Source organism: Abramis brama (genome assembly GCF_963993115.1).
Source record: "Abramis brama genome assembly, chromosome: 11".
NCBI classification, from domain to species: Eukaryota; Metazoa; Chordata; class Actinopteri; order Cypriniformes; family Leuciscidae; genus Abramis; species Abramis brama.
In genome coordinates, this window is record NC_139973.1 from 11043382 (window position 1) to 11064846 (window position 21465).

Consider the following 21465-nt stretch of genomic DNA (forward strand, 5'->3'; position numbering starts at 1 on the left):
GCTCTCAAAGTTAAACAGTAGTGTATGTGTATTCGATGTTTGTGCAGTCATTGTGTGAAATGTACAGTACGTCTGTCCATTCAGAGCTTGTCTGTGCTGTTTTTCTGTGCATGTGTGTGTTTGTGTGTGTCTGTGTGCATCATATTTGTATCAGCCTGCTGTTCATACCAAATGTGTATTTTGCACAGGGGAATCCAGGAGAACCAGGAATAAGAGGACCAACTGTACGTATATTCAGTTATGTACATACTCAAATTAAAAAATATTATTTCTAACCTTTGGTTTGGAATTTCAGGGTCCGATGGGTGGAAATGGACCCCCAGGGGCTCCTGGTGTGAAGGTAAATACTGCATTATTTGACATAGACCCCAGAATTTCATTCATTAGCAGTAATTTCAGATCAATCCTAATAGCATGAACCATGTTTGTTATTTTGTCCTTATTTGTGTCCTGATTATTTGTGTATGCATGTCATTTTAGGGTGACCAAGGACAACCAGGCATTGGAGTTCAAGTAAGTTTTCCAGCTGAGTAGCGATGAACACTTTCCTTCAGGCGATTTGATACACAGAAGGAGGCCGTGTGTTTTTGGAGTTACATAACTAACCCACCAGAGTTTTCTCACTCTTCAATATTTTCTCTTCATTCTTCAAGGGCTCTCCTGGACCTCAGGGCAACAGAGGGTTACCTGGACCTGCAGGCACTCCAGGAGCCATAGTAAGATAAAAATGCAATATTGGAGTCTTTCCAACAGCTAAGAGGAGTTTGACCTCTGTCTCTCCACAGAGGTCATTAGACAATCTCTGCAGCTTCAGCTTAAAGCCTCTTCACATGCTCTGTTTATCCCTCTGTGTCTTCGGTTTGCCCTTGGATTTTGGCAAAATTACAGTATTTTTCCTCTTCGCGTAGGCCTATTTCAGCAGATACCACTTAAATATCAGTGTACTGTGACGTTCAGTAGATCCTGTGGGTATTTCATAGACATCTTGCTCTTATAGAATGTGGTGATTTATATTTGTCTGTGTAGGGATAAATGCAGCATTTTCTAATGTTTGCAGGGGCCACAAGGACCCCCAGGGCTTCCAGGACAAGTGGTGAGTAAATAAACATACCAGACAAACATATATTACAGAGAATTTCATATTAGGATAAATGCTCTATTTCAAGTTTCGCTCTTCAACCAGTCGGCAAGATGGTGAATGTGAAGGCAATGCATAGTTGAGGGTCTGTGAGCAACAAATGACAAGAGCACTTGACTTTGGATTTGAACAATAAAATATCGGTTTAACAGTGCCATGAGAACTGCTTCTATGAGGTGCGAGAAAGATTGAAACTGAACCCGCAATTCACTCTTTCGGACTGACACGCTTGGTGCAGTTGCAGGCACAATCCAATTATGATATCGTGATGCATGTATTGCAATAATGAGTATGGTATTTTGAGGTAGTTGGCAGTACCCAGACCTAGTTTATATGAAGTGACTCTCTGTTCTCCTGTTGTCTCACTAACACACACACACACACACACACACACACACACACACAGACACACACACATTTACTAAGCTATCTAAATGGGGACATTCCATAGACTTCCATTGTTTTTATATACAATTAGTTGTAAATGCTAAAACCTTTCAAAATGAATTTTTGTCAGGTTTAACTCACCTTTTGGTGGTGACACAGACACACACGCACACACAGTATATTTACACATACACACAAATACTGTTTATACATTCCCTCTGAGATTTAGGGCATGCATAAGCCTACTTAGGGGTATTTTTATTGTGAATATCAATTATTATTACTCAGTTGTCAAAAACAATTGTTTATTACTTGATTACCAATCTAATCGAAAATGCCAGCCTTTTTAAGGGCAAAAGTAGAAGGAAAAATAAATAAAATATAAGGTGCATTTTCTCTTCAGAGAATTCATTATTCCATTACTTTTTCTGCAGGATTTATACATTAACATGGACAAAAATGTATTTTATTTGTTTCTTTAGCATGTTTTTGATAAGTAAAAAAAGTCCCTTGCTTGAGTAACAAGGTTATCTTTAACATGTTAACTTAATGGCATACACAGGGAGAGGGGGGCAAGCCTGGGGTCCCAGGGAGAGATGGTGTTCCAGGGAAAGAGGGCCTGCCTGGATTACCTGGGAAACAGGTGAGTGATCAGATGCCCTTGACATTTACTAAGACATGTGCATTAATTTCATGATCTTCTGCTTCTTTTTTTCATCTTTTCTTTGCTTCTTTCTGTTCTTCTCTACTTAACCGCTTTGTCTTTGTCTAATTATCTCTTTCTGTCACTTAATTTCAGGGTATTGCTGGACCCATCGGCCCCCCAGGACTTAAAGGAGAGCAAGGAGACAGTGGTCCACCAGGAAAGGTGCATCCATATGTACATGTGTGGATTTGCACGTAATGTGTAGTTCGATTGACACTATGCTTTTAATTCCCAACCTGTTCAATTTATCTCTCTCCTTTTATTTCCACTGTGTTCTGCAGTCTGTCACCGGACCCCCTGGAATGAAGGGTGAGACGGTAAGTTGTTGCCATGGTTACAACATAGCGAACACTATGTGAAGATCAACCCTTCTCACCTTCTTGAAAGATAATCTCATTTGCAGCAAACATAATGTTAGAGCGCCATGTACGTGAGCTCTTCAATAGAGTGTTGACAAAACCCAAATGCCAACTGAGGAGCAGCGCAGTATTCAAGTAAACCTCGGACAAGTGAAGACTTATTTGTTCAAGCCAAGCATAGAAGCTATATTTTATTTTACTTTAATCTAATGTTTTATGACTGCTTTCGATTAAAAGGTTTCCTTGATCCTTGATTCTGTTTTTTCATACCAACTTTGGGCATTTTTTGACAGTTTCTAACTTCCTATATGTTTTCCATCCAGTTTCATTAATGTCTTTATCATGTTTGCTGGTGTCTTTAAAACACATCCAACACAATACAAATTCATAACACAAATTAACTATCAATTAGTTAACTTAGTTAACTAGTTAACTATTAGTCTTGAACAGAATTTTGAACAGAACAGAAATTCACAATGGGGCAACACAGTGCAACAAGATAAATGTTAAATATTGACAAGTCTTAAACATTATACATACTAACAAAATTCAAATGTGCTAAAATTAATTAATTGTGAGCAAAGATATATTCAATCAGTAACGTCCATGTAAATCCAGTAATTAAGCAAAATTTCAGCATGAAACATGTAGGGATATCAGACTGTAGGGACCATTCTACTTATTTTATTATTTTTATGAGCAACAAGTCAGAATTATTTGAGTCTGATTAATATATTTAGCTGTATGTATATGTACTTTCAACATCTAAATAAATCTGATACAGGAAAACTTTTACCTCCTTTTTCTGCCAGCATTCTGCCATCTCTATGACACAAATACTCTGTAATTGTGCCTTATTGTGTGTGGGTTTACTTAGGTACTGGCACTGATGTGCTCCATATATATTTACCACATTTGTTGACAATTATAACAGGACAGGGAAGTAAACTACTGTGACTGTTGCACATTAAACGCCATGGGCAAAAATCCATCACCTGCCTTCACTAAACAGCCGAACACTTCCAGGAGCACCTAATCTGTCAAGAGATCCCATCCACAGTTTCTTTCAACTATGATGGAATCTGGATAATATGTGAAAAAATATGTACAGCATGTTCTCAGAAATGTGCAGAATGTCCTGAAAAAAACATGAATGGAATAAACATAACTCAAGCATTTGGTACAGTACCAATTCCCCTGAAGGAAGTAGATGGCTTATCTGCACTGCGCCATGACATAGATTGTAGATAATGCACCATAGATGTATTTCTGACATGAATATACCACATCATTAACTCATATCTTTTTGCTGATTGTTTAAGGGATCTCCTGGTCAGACATTGCCAGGCACTGTTGGAGAAAGAGGCCTTCCTGGATTATCAGTGAGTTTCACTCGTTCTGGTCATATATGTGAAGTTCTGTCCAGCCAACTATTCATTATGATGGTTTTATCAACATTTCAATGTTTCTGAAGTTTATATGTTTTGTTCTGCATATTTATCTTTTTTATGACCCATCATTTCTCACAGTTTTCCATATTCTGTCATCAGCCATCCTTCATCATTTGTAGAACTAATTCTGAATTCATATTTCATACACTAACTAATTTCTTTCGTGTGCCTGTTTTGTATTTTAGGGCCCAAAAGGAGACAAGGGGCCAGTGGGGATAAAAGGAGAAAGAGTGAGAACTGTCTGATAATATTATAGAGTGCCAATCTACATTGTGTAGAAATGGAATTTAAAGTGTTTTTTACTCACAGGGTGCTGCGGGTGATCCTGGAGATTCTGGAGAAAATGTGAGTGCCTGCATTCACTTCAAAGGCAGAAGCAATAGCACCACCATCCATTTCATCTCAACTATAATACACATGCATCCTTAAAAGACTTTTTCACATTAATTTTTTAGGGAATGAGAGGCCCACAAGGGCCCAAAGGATTCAAAGGTGAGCCAGGCATGGGGATGGCTGGGCCTCCAGGACAACTTGGACCCATCGGCTTAAAGGTCATTGATTAATTTTATTCTGGAGTTGTTATAGAACTGTTGCTAACAAACCTCAAACTCTAAGTGTCAACTTTGGCTTGTGGCTCATCCACACAAACATGAATTATAGTACCGCAAATCGACCACATGGCAATGCTTTTGCAGTCATATAGTCAACCACAGAAAATTTTAAAAACTAGTGTGTATATTAAATCGAAGGTTTTTAATCTGTTCCAGGGTAACCCTGGCTTTCCAGGTCCTCCAGGCCCTCCTGGACCACGTGGATTGGATGGGACACCAGGACTGGCAGGACAGAGAGGTGAAGCAGGTCAGCCAGGACCCCCTGGACCACAAGGAGAGAGGGTTAGTTGAGTAACTGCACATACAGAAACAAATGTGACACACATGTTTAGAATGGCTATTACTACATAAAGAAATGTGTTCAATACAATAAACAAAATTACTTGCTGAATTTTCAGTCTATTGACTGCATCCAGTGATCACAATTCCTCTGATGCCTCTTATTGTTGTAAGGGTCTACAAGGATTTATAGGCAAAACAGGAAACCCAGGAACATCTGGAGCTGATGGACAACCAGGACCCACTGTAAGAATGTTGAAATCAAATTATGTGTATACAGGTGTTTCTTAGAGCAAGTATAACTGAGTCTAATACCAACTGAGTGGTATTCAGTGATGTCTTTATCTTCATATTAGGGTACTGCGGGCCTTCCAGGACTCAAGGGCGATAAGGTAATTGATGTGTTGCTTTTAAGGGTGGTATTCTTACAATATTTTTAAGAGCACCTGTGTTCCTAATTTAAAAACTTTAGAAGCACAGTCAAAAATTTAGGAGCAGTTAAAGTCATGCACAAGTATGCATGAGAAAGGGGAGCTTATCAACTATAACAGAATTCAAAATTCATGACAAAGGAGTTTACTTGCTGATAAATCAAATGAAGGCTGCAACAACAAAAAAAAGACAACAGTAAAATTACAATACTAATACTGTATTTATGGCTGTCTTCCTTTTTTGCTTTCAATCAATAAACCATAGAGCTTTTATTTTTGCTGAAAACTCCAGGAAGACCTAAAGCTTCTCATTTGCTGACAACAGATTTATAAATAATTCTGATTACAAGACGGTTGGCACACTCATGTTGCATTTTCAAATGCACGTCATGGATGACCCAAACCCGCAGCACTTGCAGAGTTTGCGTAGAGCAGCATTTTCTATAAACCGAGCCTCTCTGAGCCACTGAAAATACCAGATTATGAGCTGCACACATGTAAATGAACAAAATGATGCTGTTCATTCTGAAACACGTCAAACTATAAATGAAGAGTTCAGATGCAAAAGCCTCTAAGTGCCGTCTGAAATTTTCTTCTAGAATGATAATTTTTATCAAGCTCGTATATTTAAATTCAGTAATTTCACTTAAATGGCACTGAAAATTACCTATTAATTGTCATTTAAGTGAAATTACTGAACTTAAATATACGAGCTTGATAAAAATGATCATTCTAGAAGAAAATTTCAGATGACACTCTTCAAATGTACATAATTAAATCACAGTCTTTACGATTTTTACTCGAATTTGTCGCTTGGCTGGTGTTAATTTATTCATGAGTTTAACTGGTTCAGTCACAACGGTGTGCCTAAACAAGCCCTGGATTGGATCTGTTTAGAGTTGCTCAATCATATATCAGTATATTTTACAATATATAGTTCATAGTTCAAGTTTCCCATATAAATCTGGAAACAACTTATGGAGTTCATCCCACCCTAAGTGCATATTGTCACTGAAGTAAAATACAGATATACCAAATACTAAGACATTCTGAAATGTCTTTTCACTCAAATATATGTTGATTATATAATTTGTAATGAAATACACAAGCATTTTCAAAAGTGGTGCTATTGGACAAGTATTTAAGAGTACATTACCCCTTTTCTCACTTTTCCCCCTCCACATTCAGGGTGAAATTGGAGTAGGAGTGCCAGGTCTAAGAGGAGAGCGAGGAGACCTCGGGCCTCGGGTAATGTCCATGACTAATCTAAATTATGTTCATTTGCTTGTATGCTCATCAGATTGTGATGGTGGGTGTATCTGTCTAATTTATTTAGGGAGAAGAAGGTCGGGCTGGAACAGATGGAGAGAGAGGCCCTACTGTAAATATACTCCTTTCTGTTCACAACATTCAGCATTCGCTCATTATTTTTTACCCCACTACATCCACTACATATTGATGTCAGTCAGACAGAAACAGTCAGTTTCTCTTGATGGGTGTCATTGATCTGAGCCCTCGTCTAGATGTGGAAAGGCTGATGCAGGGATAGAGGTAGCTGTACGAACACACTGTATTCGTCATACTTTATATTCAGGGCTATGATGTGTTCGTCTCCCACTTCGCTGCAATTTCAAAACCATTATGAGTCAAGACCTCTTGCTGCGCTGCACGTCTTCTATCTACAAATGCATACAAATGTTCAAGCAAATAAGATTTCTCCTCTACTCATCTGTCTGTCCCACTGACAGGGGCCTTCTGGCAGCAAAGGGAACAGAGGAGATAAGGTGTGTATAACTTGTCGTCTGCTGCTACAATCTGTCTTTGGCTGTCCTTTACTCTGCTATAAAAAAAGAAAGAAAAAATAATAACTATGTCATAAAATACTTTAATTTACATGCAGATGTTTTATGTCATATAAACTTAGAAATAATGTTAAATATACCAATTCTTCACAGGGCGAGCAAGGTCCTCCGGGAATTAAAGGCGAAAAGGTGATTTATTTATTTTAAATATGCATTGATCATCCTGCTTTTTTACACAGCTCCCTGAAATGCTTGATTCTGATTGGTCCATTGGAATATTTTTTAATAATAACTGCTAAACTTGGCCATTAAACTTGATTCTTCTTATGTAATAAAATGATTTAAACTCAAATCATGTGCATTTTTTTAATTTGTAGCTGTATAATAAGCAGGACCATGAACAGTCAGCTGGTCATTTTTGTAAAATAAACCCCTACAAGTGTGATCAGATGTGCAGATGGCAAGTCTTGTACCACCCTGATGGGGTTTATTTTGTATATTAGATGTACTACATTTTTCTTTTAAAATATTTAATTATATATTTTTGTATTTGAATTTGAATCTTCAAGGGAGATACTCTGCTGGTGGGGGGGCCTCCAGGAGAGAAAGGAGTGAAAGGAGAAACTGTGAGTCAAAATTATTTGATGAAGCTGTGTCAGGTGTTAAAACGCTTTTGCGTCACTTTATAAAAAATTAAAGGCCAATAATGAAGGTTAGGTTGCTGAAGGTCTCTTATCTTTTGAGAACATGTGCCTATGAGAACTGGTCATAAAGCATTTATGTGTGCCTGCCTCAGGATCGATTCTGGAGATTGTTAACGAGTCAGTAGGCAACAGGCTTAAAGGCAGATCAATTGGGTCGATGTAAACCAATCAGTTATACTGAACACTGCTCTCCTCAGGGGGAACGAGGACCTAAAGGTGCACAGGGTGAAAAGGGTGCAAAAGGACAGGAAGGACCACCAGGAGAACAGGTAAAAATAATTTTTCATGTTTTTATGTACAACTACAATATAATGTTGTGATGCCTAAAATCTATTGTAGCATTTAAAACAACTGATTTTAGACAAAATAGTATATAATTTTAAAATGGGCTATTTAGTTGTCATCAGCTTGAACATGAAAAAACAATTATCAGCTTATTGGTCTCAGCCACAATTTTAATATTGGTGTATCCCAAATTAAAATCTTCTCTTTTGAGTCCTTTTAAAGGTTGCGGTTTCATAACTTTTTATTTGTTTAAATGTTTCTCCCAAAATTCCTTAGGTGAAATAAATACAGACACAAATGAGACGTACAGTTAGAGCTATAAAATGTATGTGAATGGCTTTAGAAGGTTTTAGAAGAATCTGAGAAATGTTGAAATCTCTTACTTTTGATTACAGACGTTGATGAGATTTCTTCTGAAACACTAGAGAAGATATGTGTCAGATTGCTAGGGTCTCTTCTCATAAGCAGGAGAGTCAATATATTTGTTTAATCTCATTACTAATATATGAAAGAAATTTCATTTGTGATTTTTCTTTAATATTTGTAGGGTCTGAGAGGTGAGCCAGGAGAGAGAGGTTCCTCTGGTTTCCAAGGAGCCCGTGGTCCTGGTGGTCAGAAGGTGAAAAATATCTTCTCTTCTCTTCTCTCACAAATAAACATGAATAAACACATGCATATACATGAATACTGTAACGGTTTTAGTCCAAGGATGAAGGTAGAAATAACGACAGTCTTTATTAAACATAAACCAACAACTGGAAACAGTATGCACAAACAATACCGAACAAAGAATGAGTAAAGGAGAGGAACTAAATACACATGGTGATGAACTAAATGATGAACAGCTGTGATTATTAAGTTAATATCCATGGTAACTGATTATGGCTGGAAAAGGAGAACAAAGGAACATAGGTGATTAAACAGACTGATACGAAAGGCAAACGAAAGCAAAACTAAGCATAACTGTGACAAATACATTTGGGTGTTTAAAAATGTACATAAATGTGTGTGAACATCATGTTGATAATTTTTTGCTTATCATTTGCAGGGAGAAGCAGGGCAGCCAGGTGTCCCAGGTGAAGCGGTGTGTATTCTTATTCAGATGCCTATAACATCAGTGCATGAATAACACATACAGTCCTCAGACTCAGCTGTATCCCTATGACTACCTCTCATTTTTTTTATCTGTCCTCTACAGGGAACACCTGGTAAAGATGGCCTGCCTGGCATGAGAGGAGAGAAGGGAGAGGTTGGGCACATAGGTCTGCGAGGCCTCAAGGTGTGTGTGTGTGCATTTTAATGGTTGTCTCTTTGATTAAAACTCAAACTGACTCTTGTAAACGTTATCAGTAACCTTGAGGAGCCCTTCAGACCAGATGATCACACTGCTTATAATTCCTCCACAGTCTGGATTCCAGGCCATTGTGTCTGATATTCATCTGCATATGTACCATAGAGCCATCATATCAAAGTTTTTTTGTGTGTGTATGTGCCTGCATGTGTAGAGAAATTGATTTGTCGAGTGCAGCGAGGCACATGAAAGACTGCGTATGAATCATTCCTCTCAGGGATACATGGGCCGCTGCAGACAGTACTAGCTGCCCTTCAGCCAGCGGCAACATAGATGCACACCCTCACATAGCAGATAAGAACTTTTATCTGGATTCAGCATCAATGATAGACCTCTATCTGTTGTCACTAATGAGAAAGACAGTAATTGAAGGGTGTGTGTGCTTGTGTGTATGACTGACACATGAATAGTATTTTATTCTTTACAAATAGTCCCTTCCTGGGAGCTTTTCTCTAGTGTCATTACTCCCTGTCACATTGAGTGATTGACAGGTTGACTGAGCTTTAATTGCTTACAGGGAGAACGAGGCTCCAAGGGGCTATGTGGACCAAGCGGACAAAAGGGAGACAAGGTGAGTAAAAAAGAGAGCTTGAGGAATGTTTGTGTTGTGTCGCAATGTTTTGCTGGGAGTCATGAATTGTGTCTGTTAATAGGGAGATGCTGGGATTAATGGCAGACCAGGATTGCCGGGGAGGAAAGGAGAGCAGGTACGTACACACATTTATTTGTGTGTGAGGGGTGCATGTGATTCCTGCTGTTATCTTTGTTTGAATGCAAGTTTTATTTCAGGGTGAAGTCGGGTCTCAAGGTCCCACAGGAAGTCCAGGGAAGGAGGGGCTCATTGGAGCCAAGGTAAAACATCTGAGGTCTGAGATTATATTGAATAATAGGGAAGGGTTGATATAATACAAACATTCACAATTCTTGATCAATTATTAAACCACAGTAAAACTGCCATTCAAGTTTTTATTTAAAGACAGTAATACGTTTATTCAGCAAAGATGATAGTAAAGGCATTCATAATGTAACAAAAGATTTCTAATAAACGCTGTTCTTTTGATGTTCTTTCATCAAAGAATCCTATATCCAGCGTAACTGTTTTTTTATATTTGATAAAGAGAAATGTTATTTGAGCATCAAACCATATTAAAATGATTTCTGGAGGATCTTATGACACTGAAGATGAGTAAGGGCAGTTGAAAATTCAGCTTTGCTATCAAGAGAAATAAATTCCAATTTAGAATATATTAAAATAGAAAAAACTGTATTTTTGATTAAAAAAATACGTCCTTGGTGGACATAGATTTGTTTTCAAACACATAAAAAATCTTAGTGCGTATTACAAAAACTGTGAATGTAATGGGTGTATACCAGCATTTTTTATCACGGTTGGCTTGAATCGAGTCTACTACTGATACTGTATTTTATTATTGTTGTATTTTTATCATCTTAATATCAGATTGGTACCAACCAGAGCATGTGAGTGGAGCAGTGTGACGCTCCAATTAATATTTCGCTGTTGAGGAAATATTACTGCTCACATACTTTTAACAACCCTATTGAATAAGCCAGTGGACAACACAATGGTTGAAACTGTTTTACAGTAACATAGAACTGCATAATCTGTAGCCCTTGTAATAAAAAAAAAAAGTGGAACAGGTGCAATGAAACTTTAAACAAACTGCGCAACATTCATCTGTTGATGCCCAGGGTGACAGAGGCTTTGATGGAATTTTGGGGCCAAAGGGAACACAGGGAGAGAAAGGTGACCGGGTGAGTATGCAAACCTCTTTAGCTCCCTGCTGTTTAAATCTAATGCTGTTGATCTAAGTAAAGAAGAGACTTATTAGTGCTTTCTTTAGGGCCCATCTGGTATCCCAGGCCCTCCTGGTCTGAGAGGTGTGGATGGACCCCCTGGTCTAACAGGCCCTCAAGGACCTGCTGGAGGTAAAGGTCCAGAGGGTCTGCAGGGACAAAAGGTATCAAACTTACTCTATACCACTGTGTATGTGCAAAGGACATTTACATAATCATGGAGGTCATATCATTGTTTCAATGGATTAGTTTTTTCATCACTGTAACAATCTGGGCTCATTTAATGTCTGACATAATAACCTGTGGTTCAACAAACAAGTGAGTAATCAGCAAATTCAGTGAGGATGTGAGTTGTCGTGCCAATTTGGATCATGATTCAGACCATTTACGCTGTTCTTTTCAGACTGATTTGTCAATTGTTTGAGAGATGCTTTATAGAGTGTTTCTCTCTCAACACAGTAAAATTCTCAAGTTATTTATTTTATTTGAATGTGTTTTATTTTGCTGTGATGTGTGTCTACGTAGTGCAGTGCAGAGCAGTGCTGCTCCTGAATAGCGCTGCAGGAAACCCTGATTCATATGCACAAGGGGCAGGGTTAGTTCATCATATGTGAGGTATTGAATATTTATTGTAGGGAGAAAGAGGTCCTGCAGGCCCTGCCATGGTTGGTCCACGTGGCATACCAGGGATCCCTGGAGAGAGAGGAGAACAGGTGACGATACACATAATCTACCCCTGCATTGATTCTCTATACATCTGTCATCGCTAAATGTGTCTCTTTGTGTTTATGTGTCAGGGTGAGATAGGCTCTGATGGACCTAAAGGAGACAGAGGAGAACCAGGCATGACGGTCAGAACAAACAGACTTTTACAATTCATGACTTATTGTAATGTTATGCATAATTTATTCTTCTACCTCACATTGAACCCTCAAGATAAGTAAGAATGACTCAAGGGCTGGTCACATCTCTCTTTATTCTTTAAAGGAGGATGAGATTCGGGGTTATGTTCGAACTGAGATGAACCTGCATTGTGGTGAGTGGATCTTTGATAATTGTCATTTATCTCCATCTATAACAATTTTCCATCACCATCAATGACCGTTTCACTTCATGAAGTCAGGAAATCTACATGAATCCTCTATAACAACTTTCTTTTTTGGTGCACTAAAAGAAAAAATCCTGTTTAGACATTGTTTTTAAACTTTTGTCCGCCTCATCAGTGGCAAACTCAATTTGTTGTCTGTCTCCTTTGTGATATGGAACAGCTGGGTAAATGATAAATGTGATAGTCAATCCCTGACCTTTTTTTCATTGTAAATTCTTTTACAGAAGTAAAATAGGATGCAAATTCTGATTAATGTTGATTTTCTCTCTTATGTATCTTTAAATTCATATCTCTTTCTCTTTCTCTCTTTTTCCCTAAGCTTGTGGAGGTAAGTTGTGACTTATATATCCTCAATATAGCTACATTTTATATTTTATCATTGCATCAGCATTGTTGTTGAGAATGTTCGTGAGAATTTCTGATTTGTGTCCACGTGGCTAAACTTTGGGTTTTGTGCATGCAAAATTGTTGATGTAGTGCATGAACTTTGAGTACATCTTTACACACATGAATGCCTGTGTGTGTGCATTCACTGATGGGGTTTGCTGTCTTGCATTTGTGTAATTCGTTGTGGGCTTGTTCTCAGGTGTTCAGGACGTTCAGGTACCTGTAGAAGTGCAGACTTACCGAAGTCGCTCCTCCACGTCCCCTGAGCGCTCACTAACCCGAGGGGACGAGGAGGGTGAGTCCTATCCTCAATTCGTCCTGCTATATCTGTTTATCCACTTCTCTTCTAAGCTAAAAAATTCCTGTCACTCTGTCCCATATTCATTACTTTCTTGAAAGGACTAGTTTAAAGAAATAGTTCTCCCAAAAATGAAAATTCTGTCATCATTTACTCAACCATCTCTCATTCCAGGACTTTTTCTCATCTGTGGAACACAAAAGTAGATATTTTGAAGAATGTTCACACTGCTTTTTTCCAAAGCACAAAAGTCCATGAGTCCTGTGCCAAGTGCAACGGATCTTGATGTTTTTCACAGAAAGTTATCTGGTTTCAGAAGAATTTGCGTTAGCCATTTGGACTATTTTTACTGTACTTTTTGGAGTTTGACCTTGTGAAAACAAAGTGCTTAATTCTATTGAATGTGCACTTCTAGTGTACACTCACCTAAAGGATTATTAGGAACACCTGTTCAATTTCTCATTAATGCAATTATCTAATCAACCAATCACATGGCAGTTGCTTCAATGCATTTAGGGGTGTGGTCCTGGTCAAGACAATCTCCTGAACTCCAAACTGATTGTCAGAATGGGAAAGAAAGGTGATTTAAGCAATTTTGAGCGAGGCATGGTTGTTGGTGCCAGACGGGCCGGTCTGAGTATTTCACAATCTGCTCAGTTACTGGGATTTTCACGCACAACCATTTCTAGGGTTTACAAAGAATGGTGTGAAAAGGGAAAACATCCAGTATGCGGCAGTCCTGTGGGCGAAAATGCCTTGTTGATGCTAGAGGTCAGAGGAGAATGGGCCGACTGATTCAAGCTGATAGAAGAACAACTTTGACTGAAATAACCACTCGTTACAACCGAGGTATGCAGCAAAGCATTTGTGAAGCCACAACACGCACAACCTTGAGGCGGATGGGCTACAACAGCAGAAGACCCCACCGGGTACCACTCATCTCCACTACAAATAGGAAAAAGAGGCTACAATTTGCACGAGCTCACCAAAATTGGACAGTTGAAGACTGGAAAAATGTTGCCTGGTCTGATGAGTCTCAATTTCTGTTGAGACATTCAGATGGTAGAGTCAGAATTTGGCGTAAACAGAATGAGAACATGGATCCATCATGCCTTGTTACCACTGTGCAGGCTGGTGGTGGTGGTGTAATGGTGTGGGGGATGTTTTCTTGGCACACTTTAGGCCCCTTAGTGCCAATTGGGCATCGTTTAAATGCCACGGCCTACCTGAGCATTGTTTCTGACCATGTCCATCCCTTTATGACCACCATGTACCCATCCTCTGATGGCTACTTCCAGCAGGATAATGCACCATGTCACAAAGCTCGAATCATTTCAAATTGGTTTCTTGAACATGACAATGTGTTCACTGTACTAAAATGGCCCCCACAGTCACCAGATCTCAACCCAATAGAGCATCTTTGGGATGTGGTGGAACGGGAGCTTCGTGCCCTGGATGTGCATCCCACAAATCTCCATCAACTGCAAGATGCTATCCTATCAATATGGGCCAACATTTCTAAAGAATGCTTTCAGCACCTTGTTGAATCAATGCCACGTAGAATTAAGGCAGTTCTGAAGGCGAAAGGGGGTCAAACACAGTATTAGTATGGTGTTCCTAATAATCCTTTAGGTGAGTGTATGTCAATTCTTAAAAAGTATATTTAAAAAACTGTACATGCAGAAAATATTAATTAATAAAACTTAAAAAGATTACAATAACATTTCATCACTGTTCCTTACACTTAAAGTGCACTTTGTAATGTCAACTTAAAGGTTTTACTTTAAAGTACATTAAAGTACATAATCTTTTGTTGTGCTCTTAAAAAGTACACTTCTTTTAATGTTTGCTAATATATTTAAGCTCATGTAAAGTGATTATAATTTTAACTGTAGTGTTATTCCATATTACATTCAAAGTTAATATATTTTAAATTTACTAAATTGCGCCTTCATTACAAATGTGTTATTACAAATATATTTAAATAAATGACACACAAGGTTTAATTGACAGGACATTAAAGTATATTTTAGTTTACCATGCTTGTCAGTTCATTCGGCAGTGCACTAACCACATTTCAACAAACAATAGAGGTCATTATGAAATTATATGTAAAAATGTATTTAAGTCCTACTGAAGTGGGTAAAAAAAAAAAACCTCAAAATTTAAGCTAGCTGCATTTAATATAAATTTAAATTATAATACTTGTTCAAGTAATTTCTTTTATATGTCCAAAACATGACATTCAGTTCACACTTAAGTATATATTTTTAAGTATATTTCCATAATTTTTTTTAAAGTATGTAAAGTGCACTTTTCTCCAGTGGTGGTCACGATGCATTATTTTAAAAAGAGCAGTGTCAACATTCCTCAAAACATCTCATTATCATGTTCCATGGAAGAATGTACTGTAAGTCATATAGGTTTGGAACAACATGAGGGTGAGTAAAAGATGACAATAATGAATTTTTCTCTTTAAACTACCCCTTTAAACAGAAACTATGTTTCTGCCATGAAAATAAGTGGGATCTGTTAAATACATTCTTGTATTTAACATTATCCAGTTGCACATGTACATCGATTGCTTTCAAACTACGATATTCCAGCATTCTAAACTCTAATTTCCAAAAACTTTCTTTATTTGTGCATCTATGCACTTTTTTTTTTTTTTTTTGCAGGTCCAAAGCTGCGTGTTGTGATGAACACAAATGATCCAGACTATGAGCACATTTACTCTATAGAGACCTATGATGATGACACTCCAGTGGGGGAGATTGCTGACTATGACACCACTGTCAATAAAAGCCAGGGTATGCCTTTTTTCTTCTTCAGAAAATTTGTAATTGTATGTGCAGACACAGAATAATATATTGATATTTTGGCAGGTCAAACAGTCTCTGTTGATTCATTAAAAGCTGAAAGGACAAAAAGAGAGGTGAAAGGTGAAGGTAAGCCATCACTCATGATGTTGCATGTTGGAGAGCCTGCCTATAGCTTTACTGTGGAAATAACAATGTTGATGGTGCATATTGTATTAATACATTCTTCACATTTTTACTGCTTTTCCATGTTATTGTTGGGACAGAATACTTAGAAATGCTATCTGTAGGAATGTATTCATCTTTTGCTTTGTTGATGTCACTGTCTTCAAACCCCTAACAGAACTGATGATGGATTATCATAATTTTGCACTTTGTAATTGCTGCACACTATTGTTCTTTGCTGTGCTCACTTCCTGTTTTTCTCTGTATCTGCTGCATGCTGTAAACCCGCTGACTCATCTGCATGACAGCTCTTAGTATGAGATTGCAAGCAGCTGTCCCGCCACAGAAAAGAGCTGGATATTTCTACAGATCTCTGTGGCACTCTCAACTATAGAGATGCCATAATGACAAGTTTAAGAGTTGAATCTGCCTTGTGTGCATTTAATGACAGTCTTTCGCCATATTGTTCAATTTGCATTAATTTAGGATATATAGATGTGTTGTTTACGAAATGTTTCTGCATACAGAAATATTGGATGTAGCTGAAAAAGCTAAACTTGTAAATTAGTGGTAGGTTCACATACTTTTGGGCATGTAGTTGAAAATTTTGGGGTCGGTACGATTTTGTAATGTTTTTGAAAATCCTCTTAATAATGCTCCCCAATACTGCATTTATTTGATTAAATATAGAGAAAACAGTAATATTGTGAATATCATTACAACTTAAAAAACTGTTTGTTTACCCTTAATTTCGATGGTCCACTTTAGGCATTCTACAAGTAACTTTACAACTACATGTCAACTTACTCTGGTTAGGTTAGGGTTAGGTGTTAAGGTTCATGTTAGTGGAATAATTTTGATGTAGTTGCATAGTTATTTCTAGTTATTAGAATGTCTGTTGGGGGAGCATCAAAATAAAGTGCAAGTAGATATTAAGCAGACAGTCTACTAATACTCTAATGACTGGTAGTTGATATTTAGCTGCAAAGTTACTTATAGTTAGTAGAATGTCTAAAGTGGACTAAAGTATTATCGAAATAAAGTATTAGCAACTGTTTTCTTTTTTAACATTTTAAAATGTAATTTATTCCTGTGAATTTTCAGCATCATGACTCCAGTCTTAAGTGTCACGTGATTCTTCAGAAATCATTCTAAAATGCTGATTCGGTGCACAAGAAACATTTCTTATTGTTATTATCGGTCATTTTTGATCAATTTTTTTTTTTTTTTTTTTTTTTTACTTCATCGGAATGGTACAAAATTTGGTAAAGGTTTTGGCACTTGCAATGTGAACATGCAAAAAAATCATGGGCATGATTCGAAAAGGTTAAATGGTCCTGAAAAAAATACGAAAAATGACTGCATCGGAAATGAATGGGAGACATATTTCGTCTAGTGAAATCTTTTGGTACTGCGGCCAAACAGAATCTTACTGAAAGCGAATTTTTTGAGATATCAAGCTCAAATCTGGAACACAACTTGTTTAGATTTATTGCTTAGATTTATGGCTTAGATAAAATGTGTTTTTTTAAATATAGATTTCATATAAAAATTGAAAATAGTATTTTTGTGCATTTTTCATAACAATAAACGTAAAATTCTGTAACTTTTTTTAAGTGAACTTTTTTCACTTAACTCTAAGCTTTTAAAGCATTCAAGATTTACGACAGTTTAAGTTGGAAATTTACATTTCAGGTCTATGCTCAAAACGTGAATAAATGGATTATAAATACTGCGTAAATGTAATGTCGTACCATAAAATCCCCTAAAAATACAAAATATTAAATAAAAAACATTATCAAACTAAAATATAGTACATTCCTTTCATTGAAATAAAAAAATTAAAGGAGTCATGACCTGTAATTTTCACTTTTCCACGAGAATCAATGTATGTTATGATTGCCTAACGATTATACACTGGCCGGGAAGCCGATATTTAAAAGTGAAGCGTTTGTTTACCCCAGGGTTTGTAAACCAGCCCACGTGCACGCGCACTCAAATACGAGATTTTAATTTCTGCGCCGACTTGACGTCAAGACGGGGCAGGATATACCATATATGGACACCGCAGACCTATGCTGCAGGAAGCCCGCCCTGCCCCTCTCCCCCTCATATTCAGTCGCGAAAGATGCAGAAACGTAGTGCACACGTGAGTTGCTCTGTTGTTGACTGCCAGAATCAACATGTAAATGTGTTTTCTCTCCCAAGAACGGACCAAGCTGTCAGGGACCAGTGGATTAAATTCATTTTTAATGACGCGGTTCCTACAACCCTTCCCACTGGCTTAACGTTAGGTGTCTGTGCTAATCATTTTACGCCGGAATCGTTCACAAATTTGGGGCAATATCAGGCGAAGAATTGTATATTATATAACTATGACAACATATAATTGTATTGATTTTTTTATAGAATAGATAAGGATAGATAAATAAAACAAACAGTCAAGTAATAATAAACATAAAGAAAAAGATCACGTTACATGTCTGTAGAAGAAAAATATTGAATGTCTAAAAAACCACAACGTGAAACAAGGCAAAAACACCACATGATAGCAAACGTTGATCTCAATAACCACTGTAAGCTGATAAAAAAAGTAGACTACATCTCCGTTAATGTAATCTACATTAAATAAAAGGTATAATGTATGTCTCAGTCAAAATGATTGTCTTTACCATTCAGAGACATCTTGATGTAGACGTCCTTCCATCGACTCTACGTCTTCCCTTTCCAGCTCAGGTTCAGAGTCTGGCTCATACATATACGGTTGAATTCCGTAGGTCGCGGCCAGGTCGGGTTCATTCACAACTTGCGCCATGATGTCATTTTGGAATGATATGCTGAAGTTACCTGCGGTGTCAGCCCCCCTCCTTCCTGCCACCAATCAACGCGCCCCTCATTTGCATTATTAAAATGACCGTCCACGACAGCCAAAATATCGCAACAGATCTCGCGAGACAATAATGCCTTCAGAAATAAGGGTCAGAGGAGCTCTGTGTTTATTTTTTTTCCACTTTTCTTTTTTAGAAGGGCCTGAAAGACTATAATAGAGCATGGGTATCCAAGGTAATACTAGGTTATGACTCCTTTAAAAAATCAGCAATTTTTGGCCATCACGCGAAGAGCACCAGAGGGTTATTTTTCTGGAAACCATTATACGTGTTTTTTCAGGATTCTTTGATAAATAAAAGTTAAATGCATTTTTAATCATTTAAATAAAAATCTTTTGTAACATAAATGTCTTTATTGTCACTTCTTATTAATCGCATGCATCCTTGCTGAACAACAACAAAAAAATCCTCCTGACCCCACACTTTCAACCATTGAACCATTATTTCATGTGTCTTTTTAGACTCTTGCATCTTGCCCATGGAAGAGGGTGATTGTTCCCGGTTTACTCTGCGCTGGTACTTTAACTCTCAGGTGGGCGCCTGTAGACCTTTTATCTACAGCGGCTGTGGAGGGAACGCTAATCGCTATTTACAGAAGGAAGAGTGTGAGAAACTCTGTCTGCAACAATAAGAAGGTACATTAACACGCACTGGGCTGAAGGTGACACATGGTGCATCAATGCACATTTGTTCATGAATTATTAATTGGATTGGATAGAGAAGATTTTGCACTGCATCTATCTATAAGAGGTTTTCCTTACAACCCTGTCTGTTCTGTTATAGAATTGTGTTTTAGCTTGAAGACAAGAGCTGACTGTAAATGGATCTCTAACTCAACAATATAAAAACCTAAACCTCAGTGTTGAACTCTGCCATCATGCACAAGAGATCGAGGTAAAGATTGATGTCAACACCTTTTCCTCAATGGGACAAGCAAATTTTAAATATTGATCAGATCTTAAAGATCTTTTTCTTGTTTATTTATTTTGTGTCTGTTGAGCTGCCAAACATCTGTTAATCTTTCTGCCAGTCTAGATTCATCTAGATATATTGTATTGCAGGCAAAGGTAAAATAGAAACATTGTTTATAACATAACATACTGTCCATGTACGGATCCACAAGAGCATTTAGGTAAATAAGTTTATATGCAAATATACATGTACGTTAGTCCAGTTAGTCACAGCATACCACATTATCTTTAATTTCTCACTGAATCCTTGATGCCACATATTTACACCCACTGACATTTTCTCAGGTGCTAAAAACAGAAACAAGAATACATTGTAATTTTCCAGTTCTTAAAGAATTGATCTTAGACTCGTTCTTAGAATAAGTCTATGCTGTACAAAATTGTACTGTAAATGTAGATCTGTATTTTTATCTGCTTGAAAAGGAGAATGAATGTTCTTTCATTATCAGATGTTGCATGTTTACTTGGACAAATGGTGCTATTTTAAAGATATTTTTATATTGTTGATTGATTTTATTGTTTTCATGTATTTCATTGATTATATTCAGTATTTGTCTTCCATTTTAGTATATGGATTACACTCCTACAGACCTGTTCATTTAAAGTGATGGAGCAGTTTACATTTTTATTTGCACAAGACAAACCCTGTCTGCCAGTTTTAATAGACATTCATACATTGTAAAGTGATCAGTCTTTTCTTCGTGTTCAACATTTGCTTGGAATAAACATTGATATTTAAAGGGAAAAATAAACATGAGACTACACAAAATGTTCATTGGATTGTAATGAACAAGTCTGAATTTAATGGTGTTGGAGCTCTCATTTTTACTATGAATAGTAAGACTATCCTTATATGGCAACTAGAGCCTCATTAAAAGGCCAGTAACCACCTGTAGTTTATGTAGGACAGAACTACATAGTCTCTCTTGTTCTCTCTTACAGTATCTCATTGTTAATTTGCTGTCACTCTATGTTGTCTTTTTTGGTTGTTTGTGCATCAATCCTTGTTACACATCTGATGATTCAGTTATGATTCTGGCCCATCTTGTTTAGATGCCAACGAACACTCATTACTACTCTTTCAGGGCTGTCACTCAAACACTGTTTTCATATTCATTTCTACTCATATTTATTCATTGACTGCATTGTAGCCAGTCCATCTGTTAGAGTATTTTGTTTTAAATTCTCAAGCCTGCTTAATAACAAATCGTCTGAGTGCCAGTTTATATTTTTATTCTGTTATTTTAGAGGAATCCGTCATTGTGCCTTTTAATGAGTTTATGTCAGTCACTGACAATTGTGCATCAAATTTGAGGCTCCAGAGTTCAACCATGTCTTAATCTATATCATTTTTTGATCAAGCCTTGGTGCATTGAATATATATATATATATATATATATATAAAGAGCTTTTCTTTCATGTGGATGCATTCTTCATCCTCTCAGATCATTGCATATGCCTCTTAAATTGCCCTTTCCACATCTACTAAATAGCCTTGGGAAGGAAGGAG

General features: G+C 37.3%; 2 protein-coding genes across 2 annotated transcripts in view; both read left to right on the top strand.

The window, feature by feature from the left end:
• col7a1 (collagen, type VII, alpha 1) overlaps positions 1–12802 on the top strand; it is a 62599-nt gene extending 49797 nt beyond the window's left edge. Inside the window, exons 83-115 of the mRNA XM_084127998.1 lie at positions 189–224; positions 296–340; positions 481–513; positions 654–716; positions 1058–1093; positions 2088–2168; positions 2325–2393; positions 2513–2548; positions 3913–3972; positions 4227–4271; positions 4351–4386; positions 4497–4592; positions 4809–4934; positions 5106–5177; positions 5288–5323; positions 6551–6610; positions 6699–6743; positions 7111–7146; positions 7318–7353; positions 7734–7790; positions 8066–8137; positions 8701–8772; positions 9202–9237; positions 9352–9432; positions 10022–10075; positions 10158–10211; positions 10294–10356; positions 11215–11277; positions 11367–11483; positions 11955–12032; positions 12117–12170; positions 12307–12355; positions 12747–12802. Of these exons, the coding sequence (XP_083984124.1) occupies positions 189–224; positions 296–340; positions 481–513; positions 654–716; positions 1058–1093; positions 2088–2168; positions 2325–2393; positions 2513–2548; positions 3913–3972; positions 4227–4271; positions 4351–4386; positions 4497–4592; positions 4809–4934; positions 5106–5177; positions 5288–5323; positions 6551–6610; positions 6699–6743; positions 7111–7146; positions 7318–7353; positions 7734–7790; positions 8066–8137; positions 8701–8772; positions 9202–9237; positions 9352–9432; positions 10022–10075; positions 10158–10211; positions 10294–10356; positions 11215–11277; positions 11367–11483; positions 11955–12032; positions 12117–12170; positions 12307–12355; positions 12747–12766 (1917 nt within the window). The 3' untranslated portion in view covers positions 12767–12802. The remainder of the gene's footprint in view (positions 1–188; positions 225–295; positions 341–480; positions 514–653; positions 717–1057; positions 1094–2087; positions 2169–2324; positions 2394–2512; positions 2549–3912; positions 3973–4226; positions 4272–4350; positions 4387–4496; positions 4593–4808; positions 4935–5105; positions 5178–5287; positions 5324–6550; positions 6611–6698; positions 6744–7110; positions 7147–7317; positions 7354–7733; positions 7791–8065; positions 8138–8700; positions 8773–9201; positions 9238–9351; positions 9433–10021; positions 10076–10157; positions 10212–10293; positions 10357–11214; positions 11278–11366; positions 11484–11954; positions 12033–12116; positions 12171–12306; positions 12356–12746) is intronic.
• Positions 12803–12972: 170 nt separating this feature from the next.
• Positions 12973–20735, top strand: LOC311091881 (tissue factor pathway inhibitor). The gene is made up of 5 exons (XM_084128002.1): positions 12973–13109; positions 15791–15922; positions 15998–16060; positions 19446–19619; positions 19768–20735. The coding sequence occupies exons 2-4, from the start codon at positions 15811–15813 to the stop codon at positions 19613–19615; spliced, it is 345 nt and encodes a 114-aa protein (XP_083984128.1). The 5' UTR covers positions 12973–13109; positions 15791–15810; the 3' UTR covers positions 19616–19619; positions 19768–20735.
• Positions 20736–21465: the final 730 nt, after the last annotated feature.